Raw genomic sequence first — 18,618 nt, 5'->3', positions numbered from 1 at the left:
ATCCTGCGGCATCTAAATTTTATTTAGATGCAGCCACAGTGTGACTCAGGCCTGTGCATTTTTTTAAAGAGTGACACGGGACCAAAAGAACAAATGATTCAATTTGTACGTATGAGCTACATAAATTTCTATAAAATTCTTTTAGAATTCTGGCCATTGTAACTTGAATTTCAAGCACTTGGAGGGGGCGGGGGTTTGCCAAAACCCAATCTAGTCAGTTCTCATTATCCCCAATAATAAGAGCTTGGAAATTAAAGCCATATAGTGTGTATCTGAAATCTGAAATTCGGAGACCCAAACGTGGATCTTCCTGTGGCCAGAGCCACACTCCCGCCGGCTTTGTGGCCAGGTCATACTAGAGATGTGGCGAATGTAAAAGCTCTCTATCAAGCTTACAATATGTGTCTATCACGTAAAACTGCTTGATTTTTATTTTATTTGTATTTTATATAATCATGGGGAGTACTCAGCAGAGCAAAGGACAGAGCACAGTGGACCGAGACATTCTCATGTTCTGTGGTCCTGGCAGAAGTCACATCGCCCCTGTAAGCCTCGGCGTCCCCATGTGTAAAACAAGAATCATTATAGTCACATCCCATGAAACGGCCGTGGAGGTAAGACACCAAAACATGTACATCAGGCCCTCAGCACAGAGGCAGGAACAAAGCTGGCATTCCCATAATAAGTGGAAATTCTTATTGTCACTGGAAAGTACACGTCACAGAGTTGTGTAGTAAAGATCTCCTACAGGTTCAGGTAATTCAAGTAAGAACAGCTCAAAGATAACTTTATTCCACAATTTCCACTGTGTCCTGTGGCAAGAACATATTTCAGGACCAAAATGCCAACTTCTCTTTTAAAGATTCCGTTGCTGTTGCCTGACACTCTCTGACGTGCTCTGGTAAAAAATCAACAATTTGGAGGTCCCCGAAGGACACTCAGCAATCCTTGCCTTTCCAGACAGCTTCTCCACATTAGGGACCCACCAGTCCATTCCTATTGGAACCCAAAGCAAGGTAGATACCAAACTTGACAGCCCAGTCCATGAGGAATAAAAAGGAGCTGAATTCTTATAACTTCCATTCTTTGTATCACTCACTTTGCATCTGGGTGTTTTACCTTCCATAGTTAATGAACCATTTTCTGGCAACTGTGTATGTCCTTGTGTATATTTCTTAAAAGCACTATTGGTACCCCCTTTGGAAACCTCCCCAGGCACTGGCCTTCCTTAGCACATCACGCATGTTCTGTAAACATCTGACTGATTGATTTCTACACATCTACAAATATCATTGACTCGCAAATGTGTACTCTACCTAAAAGGGCAGAAACCAACAAGACTGCCAAAATCATTGTCAAAATATACATTATGTCAAAATAACAAAAATTATTTTCCCACTAGTTAATACTAAATTCAGAACAGATTATTAAACGTCCTTCTTAAAGTTGGCTTGAGACAAGCAACTAACTGGGGAGGAATCAAAGGTCAGTTTCCTATCAGCACAAGCGGGGTTAGCTCTTTCAGCAAGGGCGGGCTTTCTCAAGCTGTGAGCCTAAAAGCTGAGCCCACAGGCAGACGACCCACAATGAAGAGGAGCTGGAGCACCACAGCCTATGACAAAACCTGGCCACATCCTCCTCCCTTCTTCATCTTTGTCACTCTGAATTCATAAAACTGAATGAGTACCATGTGGAACCATTTCCGAGGCGTAGGAAGAGATTTAAACATAAATAAATAAATAAATAAATGAAACCAAGGTGGGCACAGGTGACTCAAAAGAGATCGCATCCGTCAGCACGCAGACCAAAATAAGCCCTGGGGTGGGGGGAACAGATGGCCTGTGGGCAGTGGACAGAGCCAGGGGGATTCAGAACCATGGCCCTCTGGATGGCGTTCCACCATGGGAGATGCCTATTTGTAGGAGGTGATGTCCACGTTGACCAGATGGCCAGCTCACCGCCTGGAGTCTCAGCCACCAGGTAAGCTTGGTGACTTGCAAAACATTTAGCACAGAGAAGAAAAATATCTTCTTCCCCTCACCCTCACAAAAATCTCAGGATGTTATAAACACTAACTAGAGCTGAAAAATCTTTTAAAAGGAGACAATTAGGATATTTAACTGATTACTAAATCATTAGACTATAGTATAGATGAATCACAAAAATTGCCCATAATGTCAACTAGGAACCCGCATCTAAAGATTCAGAAATCATGATGGGTTATGGTTACAATTGTATATGTAAAAGATGTTCGAAGCAAAAGGATGAAAGGAAAGGCAGCAACCCTAAGAATGGTTGTGTTTGATTGCTGGGATTAGTGGTGATTTTTCTTCTTCTTCTAACCTGGTTATGAATAAAAGAGTAAGTCTTAACTTAATAGCAAGCAGTGTAGAACACTATCCGTGGCAAAGGACTAGGGCTTTGTATGTTGGTTTGTTGGCTGGTTGGCTGGTTGGTTGGTTGGTTGGCTGGTTGGCTGGTTAGTTGGTTGGTTGGTTGGCTGGTTGGTTGGTTGGTTGGTTGGTTTTCACTTTCTAGCCCATCATCTATAGCTCATTGCATCTGCAACTCATCATGTGGGTTCAAGCCCATGCAAACTAGTTTAGCCCAGTTTTCCTGAGTTTCCCACTGAGGCTGGAGATCACTCGGGTCATTCTTCCCCCAAGACTGGTTCAAGGTCCTCCCTCAGATTAAGCCAACTTCTCAGACATCCTCCCAGCACCACCTCCTTAGTCTCCTTCCTCTCACAATACTTCTGTAAATAGCTGAACTGGCTACTTCTGTGAGGCCTGTATTTATGCATTTCTATTTTCATTACATTTTTCCGACTTCTTATGGGCAGTTTTCTGAGAAAAGGGACTCAAGCAGAGTCTGGGAGACACAGGTGCTTGCAACCAGGCTGCTGCACCATCAGCATCCCCTCAATAGATGGGAATGTAGATTTCCAATAGCCTGATAGCCATGTAATAGGATTTATTTCAGACAAAGGTTATTATCTATCTGCTGCCCCAAACACTGTACCATCACCTTAAATTGCTCTAGCAATTTAATTCAGACCATATGGTCCCATCATAACTACCCATGCAATGCCATGGGTAACCAGATGTGGAGGATTTTACCTGTATTCCTATGGGGAAAGAAAAAAAATACAATCAATTCTTTCTAGTTAGACTCAGACCAACTCCCAAAAAAATCAGAAAAAGTACAAAAATAACAACAACAAAATTACTTCAGATGTACCGCAATCCAAAACTCAAACCATAGGAAAACCATCAGACCTCCTGCCCTCCATGCTGTGTACTGCTAAAACATACCTAGGCAACTCTGAAAAGTGACACTAAGTTTTTTGACAAACAAAAGGTAGCAGATCACGATCCGTTTAGGTATAATGAAGTATACTACAATTGAAATTTGTTACATACAGAAAGGAAAATCTTGAAGTAACAGTCCTCTATCAAAACTACAGAGGTTGAAAACAATTGAACTTTTATCCTAGCAATGAGTCAATAAGAAAATAAACTAAATTTTCTCATCGATACATAGGTAGAGGGAGCCCCAGAAAATATTGGAAGTGGGAGAAGAGAGAAAAAGAAATTCTCACGTTCACCCTTGTTTCTAATCCTGTGACCACCATTACTGTCCAAATCTTAGCACTCTATTCCTGAGACCAGCACCCAGCCTACCAACAGAATTAAAGTATATAAAGTATATAGCACTAAGTAAATGGTAGCTATTATCATTGCTCGGGGCAGTTTCTTAAATGTTCTCTCAATCTTCACTTCCTCCAAGGAAAACGGGCAAGAATTACCTCACAGGGTCATCATGGGGGTGAAAGATGGAACTCCTGATCTGGTGACCACCATGACAGCAGCTGTTTCACAAATGCTAGTCCTCCTAGCCAGAAGTCAACATAGTCACAAACTAGGACAAATCTCCAGTGAAACATAAAAGAAGAATCTTGTCAAATTTGTCTCTCGCACAGCCCCTGGGAAATTAAAAGAATAAATTAGCTGTTCTATTTTTATAGGTAAAGACACTGACCTTCCATCAGTGGGACGCTTGGAACTCCATGTCTGAAGGAGATCTATGCTGTCAGTACTTCCTCATTCCATCTCCCAGTGGCCAACCCCACCCTTCATCAGAGCTGGCCGGAATCAGTGACATCATCACATCAGGCAGAAAGATGGGGAACTGGCGGCTGAACTGTAAGTAGCGTACACAAGCCAGGACTCCCAGCCACCTCCCAGATGTGGAAGGGAGAAGAGCCAATGAGATGAGCCTTAAGATCTGTGAAAGCATCTGACGAGTCCTCAGGTGTGGTAGTCACAAGACTGTCCTGGCTTTTAGCATAATTACATGAACTGGGAGAGGGCCTTATGACCATATATAAAAGCCTCCCATCAAGAATAATAGTGTTGATTCAGCGGGAGGATGTGTCCTAGAAGACCACAAGGCCTTCACCTCTCTAGATCTGTAAGGTGGAAGAAAGGAGTCCACGGAGGACGACCCCAAGTGAGAAGGAACTGCTGACCTCGGGAAGCGAGGACAACAACAAAACCAACGCACCTCCAAGAAAAGGAGGCCTGTCATCTTAAAATCAGTGAAAGGGTTCATTCTATGTCACAAGTGAGACATTCCAGGCGGAGGAAATGGTAATTTTTTAGAAAGCATCTCCGTGTGCCCACTCGATAGCACGCTGAAGGCTGTGATCATTCCAGCTATTTCAGGCTGCGCATGCGCCGTCTAACTTCCACCCTCTCTTCCTTGAAATAGCGTTTCCTTTCGCATACCTCGAAACCCACCTAGTTAGTTAGCCCATTAAGCCTAGACTTTAAGCTTCTTGGAGACATCCTGCATGTACTGGGTGCCCTGCCTGTGTGGGGCTTGGAGTCTACAGATGGATAGGATGGCGTCGGCGCTGAGCCAACTGTGCGCACCTCCTCCCGGCTCCACCGTCACATCGGTAGTCGGAAGTCAGCCATGGTGGGAGTATTTATACCATGGAAATCGGCCAACACTCTAAACCAGGTCACTTATCCTCGATGTTTTTCGTAGAGCCAACTCCAGCCCATGAACTTGGTTTTCACTGCTATGGGAGAGACAGATTTGGGGAAGCCTCCCCTAGCCACACCACTTTATTTGAAACTGATCTCTACCACAGGCCATGGCTGAAGGAGGGGTCAACCCAGGAAGCCATGTTTGTACCACCTGCCCCTTCTCTCCTGGCTTCTGCTGATCAGACGAGGGGGACGTTCCTCACTCCCTTGGCTAGATAGATGATGACAGCCTGAGTTTCCCTCCTGGGAAATAGGGAAATGGGATAGAGACCGGATGGTGGGCCCTGAAACTGAGAAGTCTTGCCAGTTCTGGAGGCAGTGAGTACCACAGCTAGCAAAAGCAGGCTCAAGGTTTAGTTACAGGGGGATCGAGTGGCTGTGGGTCAGCAGAGAAAGCCGCTCTGCAGGAATAGGCAGAAGGACAGACCCTAGCGTGGGGGAAAAGAAAGAGGGTCTCTGAGACACAAGGCCAGTAACCTCAGTCTCTTACTGTGGAGGAAGGCAGCATTATGAAGCAGAGCAGGGGCTGTGGAATCAAACTGCCTGGGGTTCAAGTCCCACCTCTGACACTTACCCACCTGATACTGGATGAATAACTATACAAGTTACCCTGTGCCTCAGTTTCCTCATCCGCAACATGGAGATCGTAACAGAACCCACTTCACAGGGTTGTTGTGAAAAATCAAATGGGCTGACACAAATGGTAAATGCTGCAAAATATTAGCTAGTATTTCTATCAGTTAACTATACAGTCCACACAGCCCGGTTCTATTTTGTTCCTATTCTGAATATGTCAGATGAGATTCCCCTGTGGCCAAAGGCCCCAGACTTGAGCTAGTTTTAGTTAAGTAGCTAGGGAATCAGAGGGTAGTGTAAGTGTACAATCAGAGAATAACACAGAATTCCTGAATCACAGAATGATGTAAAAATCCCTGGACCACTGTGTGACCTTTAGCAAATCACATCCTTCACCCTCTCAAGAGTGATATGAGATTCAAACAAGAGAGTGAGAATGTCAACAAATATGAGGGGGGGACACCAAACTCTGGAGACTCTTATCCCCGAAAGGAAAGGTAAATATATCACATTAGCCATAGGAGGGGGAAACACTTGTTTAAAATGTTGTTTTTCTTGTTGGACCAGAGGCAGGAAAGTATTGTCCATCCACCTGCAGGGAAGGCTTTGTTTCTGTAGGATGCACTGGGTTGCCGTGTGTGTTCATCTCCAGTACTGAGTAACAGAATAACAGGAACCTGCCTGAGACAGCTCTATGGCCCTGATTTTTTTAATACACTTCCATCTGGTTTAATTAGATTCAAAATAACGCTTGTAATCCAGATCCTCTTATTCTTTTCAAAACAAAGACTCATTATTTGATAATGAAGTCCGTAGGTTTGAGAGATATTTTTGCTCAGCATTTTTTACACAAGGACTTAGAAAGCGGCACCATTAATTTCAACACATTTTCTTCACAAACTTCACATTTTTCTCTAGCCCTCCTTGGTTTGCTGTTGACATTTGGTAAATACGGAGACAAGTGACAGAGGAACAGCATTCATTATGAGAAACTGAGGTGGGGGGGAGGTCGGGGGGGTCCCAGTTTCCCTGAGGTACTTCACTCCGAATTTCACGTCACAGGAGCAAAGTTAGAAATATTCTAGACCTTCCTATTTACTGGTACTGCATAAATAACAAAGCCATATTGTGTTTCTGACGTCAGGAGATTTTATTTCAGGCTAAGAATAGATTTAACACATATAAATCAAAATCAAAATCAAATTCCCCTCTCGCGGTTAGGATGCATTAGGGGAAGATTCTCCTGAGGGGACAGATGGCAGGTGCAGCAATGTCCTTGGGCTAAATACTTGGGGCAGCTTCTTGGCCTTATTTACATCTGTGTTAGCTAGTTTACACACAGTGTTTATCCCTGTTCTGTTTGGTGTTTAAGAGGGTTTATGATTTTTCCTTAGCATCTGTGGAAGTTGGTTCCAAGGAAGAGGGTCAAGGAGCAGAGAAAATAGGAGAAATGGTCTAAGGAGAGGGTTTAACTCTATAGGTCTGAATGCAGTCAGTGGTTTTAAAACAGTTTTCTTTTCTAGTAAAGGCTTTTCTGTTTTTCAGGGAGAAGTTAAAATTCTCTTGTGACAAAATTTACTTAACATGGGAAAAGGATCATGATATAGTATCAAGTGATAAATATTCTGAATATCACACCCTTTTAAAAATTCAGTGTTTTTAAAATTTCAGTGTTTTTAAATTATTTATTTATTTATTTGAGAGAGAGCGCATCAGTGGAGGGAGGGGCAGAGGGAGAGCGAGAAGCAGACTCCCTGCTGTGCAGGGAGCCATACATAGGCTCTTGATCCCAGGACCCTGGGATCATGACTCCAGCCGAAGGCAGACACTAACCTACTGAGCCATCCAGGTGCCCCCACCCTTAATCTCTTTAAAAAATAAAAGGGGGGCACCTGGGTGGCTCAGTGGGTTAAAGCCTCTGCCTTTGGCTTGGGTCATGATCCCAGAGTCCTGGGATGGAGCCCTGCATCAGGCTCTCTGCTCAGCGAGGAGCCTGCTTCCTCCTCTCTCTTTCTGCCTGCCTCTCCGCCTGCTTGTGATCTCTGTCAAATAAATAAATAAAATCTTTAAAAAATATTAAACGAGGATATGTACATGGATACAGATATTTGTATGGGGAACTCATATTTGCCTCACAGTACAAGTCTAGGAAATAGCGACGGAACCAACCAGACCTTTTGCATTTCACTGCATACACCTGTATACTGTTTGAATTTAATAAAGTTATAACTTTTGCAATTTTTAAAAGCCAACGAAGATTAAAGATAAGCCAATATTTATCCGGGCTTCAAGTTGGAACCATGAGAGAACATGTGAAAACTCTTTCCTTTTGTGATGAGAGTCCTTGACTGGGCTTGCCACCAAGGTAGGAAGACCTAAGAAATACAAATGGTCTAACCCATGGAAACATTTGCCCAGGGCTCATAAACACACAGCCCAGGGAATGGGGGGAGAAGGAGGAGCGTTAGGCTCTTATTTACTGATAAGAAAACTAAAGCCCTGAAAAGTGAGGTGACTTGAGAAATAGGCAACAGCCGGCTAGGGGTGACCTGTCTCCTGAGTACATCCAACATAATTTCCCCTCACCCATGTCATTTGCCCTAGACCATAAACCAAACCAATGTCTTCGTGTCTAGGAAGTGTCCACTGTTAGCCCCAAGAATGAGGAAATGTACTAGAGGTATCTAATACTTTTTAATTTACTAAAGAAACCCTTAAGAAATCTTCAATCTCATCTATAAAACCATAGGCCTTAGGGGAGAGATAATACCAATTCTCTCCAAATACATCCATAAAACATAAAAAAGAATGCTTTCCAACCACCTTAGAGATCAGCATTACCCTTATTCCAAAACCAGACAAAACACACCAGGAAAACAAAGCTACATACCAATCAATATCTTTCATCAACATAAGACTTTATAAATTTCCAACAAAAAGATTAGAAAATCAAGCTCAGCCAGAACACACATCATGACTAAGCTGGAGTTTATCCCAGGAATTCAAGGTTGGTCCAACATTCTAAAATCAACCAATGCCTGTTGATAGACTAAAAAAGAAAAACTTTGTGGTGATTTCAACAGATAAAGAGAAAGCATTTGACAAAATTCACTACCTATTTATGATGGGTATAGAAGAGAACTTCCTAAACCTGATAAAGCACCTCTACAAAATGAAGCAAAACAAAACAAAACAAAACTACAACCAACATTATACTTATTAGTGAAAGACCAAATGAGATCTAGGCAAGGATGCCCATTCTCCCCATTCCTACTCAACAATGTACTTGAAAAGCTGTAACCACTGCAATAAGGCAAGAAAAAGAAATAAAAGGCATGAAGATCTGAAATAAAGAAAAATCCCAAAGATGCTACAGAAAGCTACTAGAACTAATGTGGGTTTGGAAGGGTCACATGAGACAAGGTTAATCTCTTAAAAATCACATATCTATATATTAATGAAGAATTTTTAAAGTACTGCTTACCAAAGCATTGTAAAACATGAAATACACATGAACAAAATTTGTATGATGAAAACTATAAAACACTGACAAGAGAAAAGGAGGACTGCCTAATTAAATGGAAAGAAACATGTTCATGGTTCAAAAATCTCAATATTGTCAAGAAATCAATCTTCTCCAATAAAATCCCAGTAGAAATTCCAGCAAGTCTTTTTTATACAGATTGATAAAAAGATATTAAGATCTCTATGGAAAAACACAAGACTGAGAAAATCCAAAAAGATTTTGAAAAAGAAGAAAAGAATTAGAGGATTCACACTATCTGATTTCAAGACTTAACTATGGGAGCTCAGTCAATGGCCCCCAGGAGCCATTTAGCAATGTCTGAAGACATTAATTGGTTGTCACAACTGGGGAAGGAAGGAGCTACTGGCATCTACTGGACAGAAGCCAGAAATGGCTAAACACCCTATAAGTCACAAGACAGTCCCCCACAACAAAGAATTATCTAGCCCAAAACATCAGCAATGCTGCGATTAAGGAAACCTGAGCTAGAGAAATCAAGACAGTGTTTAACCGACACAAGGAAAGAAGTATACATTAATAGAACTAGAGACTCCAGAAATAAACCCTCACATATAAAGTACCAACATAATTCAGCAGAACAAATATAATCTCTTTAATAAATGGTGCTGGAGCAATTACACACCTACGTGCAAAAGACATTAATCTCGGCTCTTTCCCTGCATCCAATACAAAAATTAGCATGAAATGGACCATAGATCTAAAGGTAAAAATAAGACTATAAAACTTCTAGAAGAAATCATAGCTGTTTGTGACCTTGAATTAGGCAAGTATCCCTATCCTTGGATATAAAATCCTACACATCTTTTTTTTTTTAATGTGGAATGAAGCCTCTTTAATTTTAATTTAATTTCAGTGTAGTTGATATACAATGTCGTATTGGTTTCAGGGGTACTACAGCAATGCGAGAATTCCATGTATTACTCAGTGTTTGCCAGGGTAAGTGTGCTCTTCATCCCTTTCACCTATTTCACCCCAAAACCATAAACCTTAAATTTAAATGCGGATAAACTGAAGTTAATCAAAATCTAAAACTTCTATTCTTTAGAAAATACTGTTAATGAAACAAAAAGAAAGGCCACAGGCTGGGAGAAAATATTGGCAAAGAGCTTATCTGATAAACAACTTGCATCTAAAATACATCAAGAAAGCTCAAAACTCGGTAATAATAAAACAATCAAATTTTTTAAATGGGCTTAACAGACACTTCAAAAGAGACAGATGGCACGTAAGAAAATGAATGCAGCAATAGCATCATTGGTTACTAGAAAAATGCAAACTAACAGTACAATGAGATACCACTAAAAACTACTGGAAGAGCCAGAATTTTAAATTTAAAAAGAAAGTTGACAAAACTAAGTGCAAATGAGGATACAGAGAAGCAACCAGAACACTCACATATTGCTTCTGGGAATACAAAACTGTACAGCTACTTTGGAAAAGAATTTGATAGTTTTTTTTACTTTTTTTTTTTTTTTTAAGTGGGGGAAGGAAAGGGAGAGAATATTAAACAGGCTCCATGCTCACCCCAGAGCCCCATGCAGGGCTTGATCTCACAACCCTGAGATCATGACCTGAGCCACTATCAAGGGTCAGATGCCTACAAGACTGAACCACGCAGGCGCCCCAAGAATCTGGCAGTTTCTTATAAGATTAAACACATACCTAATGAAAGATCCAGAAATCTCACTCCTAGGTATTTACCCAAGAGATGAAAGCTGCCCACACAAAAACTTTTATGCTAAAAACTGGAAACAACCCAAATGTCTATCAGCTGGTGAATGGATAAGCAAACTGGGGTGCATTCCAATAAAAAAAAAGTACAGAAATAGAGATACATAAATGCAATAACATATAGGATTGTCAAGAGCATTACATTAAATCAAAGAAGCCAGACATAAAAATGTTACAAACCGTACGATTCCATTTCTAGGAGCCTCAGTTAAAGGCAAAATTATAGGGACAGAATAGATGAGTGCTTGTCAGGGACTGGAGGTGTAGCAGGGAGAAGACTGACTACAAAGGAACAGGAGGAAATTTTTGGAGGTGACAGAAATGTTCTATATCTGAATTGTGGTTGTGGATCCATGATTATATACTTCTGTCAAAACTAATCATGCAGTAAACCTAAGAAGGGTGAATTTTACTGTATGTAAATTATACCTTCATAAACTTGACTTTAAAAAAGGGGGAAAAAAGTGGTGGCTCATGGGCGTGTTTTCTTTGTACAGCATGACATTTCAAAAATCTGAATTAGTTGATGACATGTGAAAACAAGATTTTAAATAAAGACCCAGCTTTTCTTGAGAAGGCAGAACTTTGGCAGCCTGGGCCTCTGCCTCCCAGGCTGTAGCTGAACAAGAACTGCCTCTTTGCACAAAGCAGATACACACCCTATGTCTTGCCACGTCCCCGAACTTGAACCAGCTCACAAAGTATTTTATGGACCTGCCATTCCACCCACTGAGTAAGGGCTGCTTATCCTCGGCAGTAGACTATTCAAGGCCAAGAGCCAGGCCTAGCTGGGTCCGCACTATACTTCAAGTACCTGGTGAAGAGCTTGGCCTCGCCTATGCCAGGTGGTTGATAAACACTATCAAATCAATGCGACTCACTTGCCACCTTCCCAGCAGCTACAATAACTGATACTCACAATACCCAGACTGCCAACTGCTCCTTTGGACCTGAAGTCCCCAAAGAGAGTCACCATTCAAGGCAGCCATCTAGTGACCTAGAATAATGTGTCCCTCTGTGTGTTTAGAAATCCCCTGTAATATGTTGTCAAGCAACGAAAATGTTTTAGGATCATTCCAACTATTCATTTTTGTCTAGAGAAGAGTAGAGTTGTTGTTTGTTTAAAGAAAGAAAGAAAGACCACAACACAGGCTTGAAGAGTAATAAAAATGAAAAAGGAAGTGTGCACATCTTGAATATTCTTAGATCATATTCTAGTAATTTAAGACTTTAGATAAGTAGGCTTCTGAGAGATTTTCCAGTTGTCATCAGAAGGCAGTATCTCCATGTTTTCACAGTGATGTTCGGTTTTAGGGGAGGGTGTGGGTCAGGGAGGGGGGTTCTAACTTCTGTTTGATGTCAATATTAAAAGTAGAGTATTACTATTCACCAAACCTCCTTTACATGTGTGTGAGATGGAGAAAGAAATAGAGGCAAGGTTGAGGACATCTTGTAAATATCTTTGAAGCTCTGATAATTAATACTGAGAGTGAAAAAGCTCAAATACATTTTATTGGACTGTCTGTATCTAGGGGGAAATCACCAAGTCAAACACTCTTGCTGTACATCTTTAATGTTAAAAAATGAGAAAGGGCAAACATAATGCAATTATAACCCATCTTAAATCTCTCTTGATCCACATCCCCTCTTATTCTACTTTCCTTGACAGAAAAGCCTTTAAAAGAGTTATCTTTTTTTTTCCCCACTATCTCTGATTTCTCTTCTTCCTTTCTCTCTTAAACCCACTGCAGTAAGACTTCCAACCCCTCTACTTTCCGGACACCAAACACGTTCACATCTCCAAACCCAAAGTCTACTGCTAGACTTCTCCAGTCTCTTTTGCTGGTCCCTCTTCCCCCTGAACCCTTAAATGCTGCAGTATCCCAGGACTCAGATCACCCCTCTTTTCCATACTTACTCTCTAGGTTTCTCGTCCAATCCCATGCTGATCGCTTCCAAACTTATAGCTCTGGACCCAATATCTGCCTGGAATTCTAGACTACTATAGTCAACTGGCTACTGGACATCTCAACTTAGACGTTTAATAAACCTTTTAAGCTTCACAAACCCCAAACCAACTCATTTCCTTCCCACAATCCTGAGCCTCTTATAATCTCCTGCCTCTCAATTTATGGCAACTTCATCTTCCCAGTCGCTCGAGCCAAAAACTTTGGCATGCAATTGGTTCCTCTCTTTTTCTCCCACATCTAGTTTATAAGAAAATTGTATTAGCTCTATCTTCAAAAGATGTCCAAAATTTCACCACTTCTCACCACTCTACGTCATTCTACCTGGTCTCCTTGCTTCTACCCTTGACCTCAGTCTTATCTCCCCACAGTAACGAGATTCTTTTAAAACTGAAGTCAGAGCATGTCACCTTTTCCTTGCTCTCATTCAAAATAAAATACCAAGTTCTCACCATGCCAAAATGTCCTACACAACCTGGCCTCAGCCAGCTCTTCAATGTCATGGCTTAACTCTTGTCCCCTTGTTCACTCAGTTCCACACAGTTACCCACCCACATAGGGATGCTGGTCCTCAGCCATCCCAAACACAATCTCATCTCAAGGCCTTTGCACTTGCTTTCCCCCCTGCCTGGAATATCTTCCTCCCCTTTTAGGTAGCTACTCAAATGTCATCTGATCACGGAGGTCTTCCCTCCCCGCTCTATCAATAAGTGCATGCATAAGGGCGCACCCAGACACACCAGCATCAGCCTCTTGCTATCCCCTTGCGATGATTTACTTGTCTTACCACCATCCAGCCTATAGTCATTTGCTTATTGCCACTTGGGGGGGGGGGGCGTCAATGAAACTCCAGTGTTTGCAAGAAATACAGAACATCAGGTCTTATCCCAGACCTGCAAAATCAGAACCTGCATGCTAAGGGGATCTTCAAGGAATTCACATGCACAGTCAAGTTTAGAAAGCACTAGGCTAGTTCCATGAAAATGAAAGTTTCTTTTCGTTCATTGTGGTGACCTCAGAAAGCTGAGACACTCGAGATCCACTGAATGAAGGAACGTACAAGTGAACTATTGCACCAGTTTCAAATGGAACTCCAAGTTGACGATGCAGTACAAGGTTAGAGAGAGGTATGAGAAACATCCTAGGCCAAAATTAACTCCCCTATATATTGTGCTAAATTAGAGATGTCCCAGGAACAGCAAACCCTTCTTCCAAAATGCAAAATACATGCCCTGACTAAAGCAGCCATTCACAACTTACTGTGGATTACTTGAATGAGATAATTATTCCAACAAGCACAGAATCAGCCACACTGAGGGAACAGGAGTCTAAGAAGGCTGAAAGTTTAATAAGTGCCTACATAGCACTGGGCATCCTAATAGGCAAGAGGGAGATTTCAGGGAACTTACAAGTAGGTGGGAGAAGCAGAGGACCTTTCAGAGAAGGGCAAAGAGGGTGCCAAGCCCTATGAGGAGGGCTTGGGAAAGCCCCAGGGCATGGAGAAAGTCTGGAATATTCCTCACTGTGGGCAAGTTATGCTCTGGCCACAGAGTCCTTTAGTATTTCCTGGCCTGAACGTCATCATCAATCCTGCCAGCACCTACTTATGCTTTAAGGGGTCACCGCTCCCCCAGAATTAGCTGTTCCTTCATTTTATGAGCTCTAATCACATAGTATCCGAATTCAAGGGTGCACATCACTCCCTTCATGAGGAGCTTCTACTCACTGCCTTCTTCTTACTCCCTGCTGCAGCCCCAGCCCCTGCCTGGCACCTGGACACAGTAAGGTTCAGTCCCTTTATAAGAACAGCTAGCATTCCCGACGCATTTACTACGTATACCAAGCCCCGTCTGAGACACTTCAGGTCTATCAACTCATTCGATCCTCATGACCACCCAGTGAGATTAGAGCTATGACCCCATTTTACAGATCAGAGAACTGAGGCCCGGGGAGGCAAGGTCACAGAAAGGAATGAGCACTGTACCTGCGCCGGCACATGGTAAAGACAGACTGACATGAACTGCATGGAGGATCAGTAGTTAAGGAGGCTGGAAGTCATTTTGGTTCCTGGGCACCCTTCCTGGAGCCCCTGAGGGCAGAAGAGGCTAAAGGCTGTCGGAGGAGCTCGCTGCTCTAAAGAGACTCCTTTCCCACTCCAGTCTCCCATCTCCAAAACACAAGTTATTGCCTTGGAGCAAGAGCCCCATGGAGATGGAGGTTAGGAAGGGGGTCCGAGGGAGGACACTGAAGACCTTCCCTTTATAGGACAAAGAGGAGCGAGCACAAATTCCCCAGGAATGTCAAAGCAAAAGCATTGGGTGGGATGGGCGGAGGAAGGCTGGAGGACATTGTAAAGACTCTGGAGCACACAGGTTCTCAACAACGGCTACAGATTTTCTTCAAACAAACTTCCAACAAACTATTTCCCCTCTTTTCTCAACCCAAGTAAATGTTGCCTTAGCCTTGCTTAGAAAACAAGGCACAGCAAAGACATGAGTGCAGCAAATTAGCACCTTTAGTAGGATCTCAGTATCCTAGGTCTGGCTTCTCATGCAAATCAGCATCAGACACATTTATTTAGCAGCAAGGAATAGCACCGAACGGCAGCTACCCCTCCGAAAAGTCCAAAACCAGGTTGTCGGAAGTTAAAGTTTCCAGGAAGGTGTCATCCAGGCTCCTGCTTCCCTCCAGACACTGGTTCTCTACACCAATCCCTTGGGATACCTTGCACTGGCCCCAGGACTCACCTACCCTGCCACGACTGACTCTGCCTCAACTGGAAATCAGAGAACCCATGAGAGCAGGTAGGAGGCAGGATAGGGAACCCAGGGTTTAAGCCATGAAACTGAATCAGCAGCCAACTCACAGGAAATCGTGGAGCCCAGCGGTACACTCTGGATCCACAGGTGGGCTAGACCCCAGGAAACTGGTCATCAAGGGTGACAGCAGAAAGGGCACCCCCAAGAAGCAACAAGTCACTCCAATGAGAGGGGAAGTTCTTGGGGAACAATATCAATTTTAATGATTTTTACCATCCTTTTAAGCAAAGCACCTTTCTTAATTATCCCCATGATCACCACAGTAAGAGGAAAAAGAAAAAGGACATCAGGACTAAAACTAAAAGATAAAGACCAACAGTCCCATAAGTCAGGCTCTAGCAACCCGAGGGAAGAGCCAAGTCAAGTCAGGTTCAGAAGGGTCAGTGATCCGAAGGAAGAACAGAAATTCCAGACTGATCGGGGGAAATCATACGACATCAGGCTGAACAAGAACAATACGTAAACTCCAAATTTCACATATTACAGATGGCTGAACAGTTTTGGTATATGCACTCAAATGAACAGCCTCCAAAAATTAACATCTCATAAACAGTATACAAAACTACCGGAGACTCTGATTTATTTCAAATAAAAACTCCAAGTGTATTTCTGATCCACACAATACAAAGGCATTTACATGTGTCTGACTCTGGACTTACCTTTTAGGCATTATGCCAAATACACATCACTGAAAACTGCTAGAGGCATAAAAACTGAAGGTTTAATTCTTCAAAGGTTTTTCTCAGGTCTCAGGCACCCATCCAAAGATTACCAAACTTTGTCACCACTATAATCACAACAGAAAATTTCTGGACAGTAACTTGTACACACAGACACCTCATGTCAGAGACTCTTTAAATGAATCAAAAAGGGGGGGGCTTTGAATTAAGCTGTTGAAGACAGGCAATAATTTTAACCTGAAATCCTCCTACTTATATCCTTCATAATTAGAAATTTAACCTAATTGGGGGAAGGAGTAGGCTGGGGAAAAAGCAGTCTTCATGAGCACTTGCTAGAAATCCCGTAACTACAGGATCCCATTTGCTAAAGTGAGAGCTATATTCCTTGATAAATGAAACCCGGAATTTCATCACAAACAAAAGCCTGACCTTTACAAGTGTCCTAGTAATCATTCTTATTTCAAAGACGATTCCTGACTGCACAGTACGTCTGAAGCACATTAGCAGAATAACACCTCCCACCCCCCGCAAATAGTTATAAGAGATTTCCCAAAATCGCCTGAGGAATTACAGAAATCTATTTCCTGGGGTTGTTGGGCGTTTAAGAGACAAGCGTGATTATTTTTAACTACCCTCCAGCAAACAGTGGGTTATATACTTGATCGGTGCCTAGATCCCTTTGCAAGATGCAAGCAATTATTTTAGGTACCTCTATCCCAAAAGGAAACGGATCTTCTGTCAATATATGCAGGCGAAAACTCTATTTGGGAAGCCGACCCTGGAATTGCCTAAAACTCTGGCCATTTCATGCAGCTGTAACAAAGTGGACACCCAAGAGGGAGCCCAAAATACAGTGGACGTCCCCACCCTGAAATGTGTCCTATTAAAACACATCCCTTTTAAGGTGTCTTTAACACCCCAGGTCTTTACCTAAATGAAGCGTGCCTGCCGGGACCACTGGGAAGGACCTGCAACTTGTCCAGAAAGAACATGCGAATGCACCTCTTTTTACTTCCCCGCCCAACGGTGCCTTCCCGGGAGACAGATTTCTGACAGTTCTCCTGCCGCGGCAGCAGCAAAGGGCGGAGAAAATCCCAGCGCCGGTGCTGCAAAGACCTCTCCATCCACCGCCACCCCGTCTGGTGCCGGCCCCGACGGGCGGCCCCGCTCCTCCAGAAACCTCCATGGGCGCAAAGCCGCCGCCAAGTGCTTACCCGTGTCGGCCAGGCAGTGCTCGGAGAGGGCCGCCAGCAGCACGAGTCCCAGCAGCAGCGGAGGCAGCGGCGGCGGCGGCGCATCCTGGGACGCGGCGGCCCGGGCAACTGGCGCCGGCCCCGAGCCCCTCATGCCCGGGCGGCGGGCTGGTCCCCCGCCGGCCCGGCCCCTGCGCCCCCGTGCCGCCGGCCCAGCTTCCCTCGGGCCCTGGGGCTTCGCCTCCTGCCGAGCCATGGGGACGCTTCACACATCCAGGCCGCTGCCTCGCTCCGCACCGCGCCGGGGAGCCCAGCCTTCGGCGCCCCGGTCCTCACCGGGCATCTCCGGCCATGGCCCGGGCGCCGGAGGGCGGGGGCGCCGGGCGGCGCGACTGGCTCGCTCGTCCTGCCGCGCCCGGGGCGGGCTCCGCGGAGCCGCGGCTTCACCCGCGCAGGGCCCGGGGCCGCATGGAGCCGCGGCGGGAGCCGGCCGGGGTTGCCACGGTGCCTGTCGCCCCGCGCCGGCGCGCCCGGGCTGCGAGGGTGGGACGGGCGCCGCCCGGGGCCCCCACCCCGGGGCCGAAGCCGGCGGACCGAGGGGGCGAGGCGGCGAGGAGCGGGCGCTGGCGGCCGCGGGGCGCGCTCGGGACCTCCCTCCCGCCGCCGGCTGCTGCCTCTCCGCCTGGCTCTCCTCGCTCGCTCGGGCTCGGGTTCCGGCTCCGGCTCCGGCTCCGGCTTTCGGGCCGAGAGTGTTACTGCAGCTCAGAGCGGCGCCTCATTGACAAAGAAAGCACGTAGCTACCGGAGCGGGCGAGGGAGGCGAAGCAGGCGCGCGCGCGCATCCCCGCGCGGACCTACAGCGCGCCCCCCGCTCCCGCGCGCCCCGCCAGCCCCCGCCCAGAGGGGGACCCCTCGCGGCCGTTCCAGCGCGCGGAGGTCCGGAGCGGGGTGTGGAGGCAGCTGTCCGGGAGGTCGGAGGGGACGTCCCTCTCCTTCCCCTGGTTTTCCTTCCCGTCTCCCATCTAGTGGAGGGGAGATCGCCAGGAGA

The 18,618-nt window shown here is 44.7% G+C and overlaps 1 protein-coding gene across 3 annotated transcripts in view; it reads right to left on the bottom strand.

Moving 5' to 3' along the window:
• The window catches only part of KIAA1549L (KIAA1549 like), a 248,277-nt gene extending 230,352 nt beyond the window's left edge, over positions 1–17,925 (bottom strand). For 2 of the 3 annotated variants that reach the window (XM_082748887.1, XM_082748888.1), the window contains exon 1: positions 17,592–17,922. In XM_082748887.1, the coding sequence (XP_082605013.1) occupies positions 17,592–17,826 (235 nt within the window). In that variant the 5' untranslated portion in view covers positions 17,827–17,922. Of the gene's footprint in view, positions 1–17,591 lie in introns of all 3 variants that reach the window. The other variant, XM_082748886.1, reaches the window with a different exon arrangement.
• Between the last annotated feature and the right edge of the window lie 693 nt (positions 17,926–18,618).

This window comes from Mustela nivalis (assembly GCF_964662115.1).
Source record: "Mustela nivalis genome assembly, chromosome: 9".
In the NCBI taxonomy this organism is placed as follows: domain Eukaryota; kingdom Metazoa; phylum Chordata; class Mammalia; order Carnivora; family Mustelidae; genus Mustela; species Mustela nivalis.
This window is presented reverse-complemented; position numbering and strand designations above follow the sequence as displayed.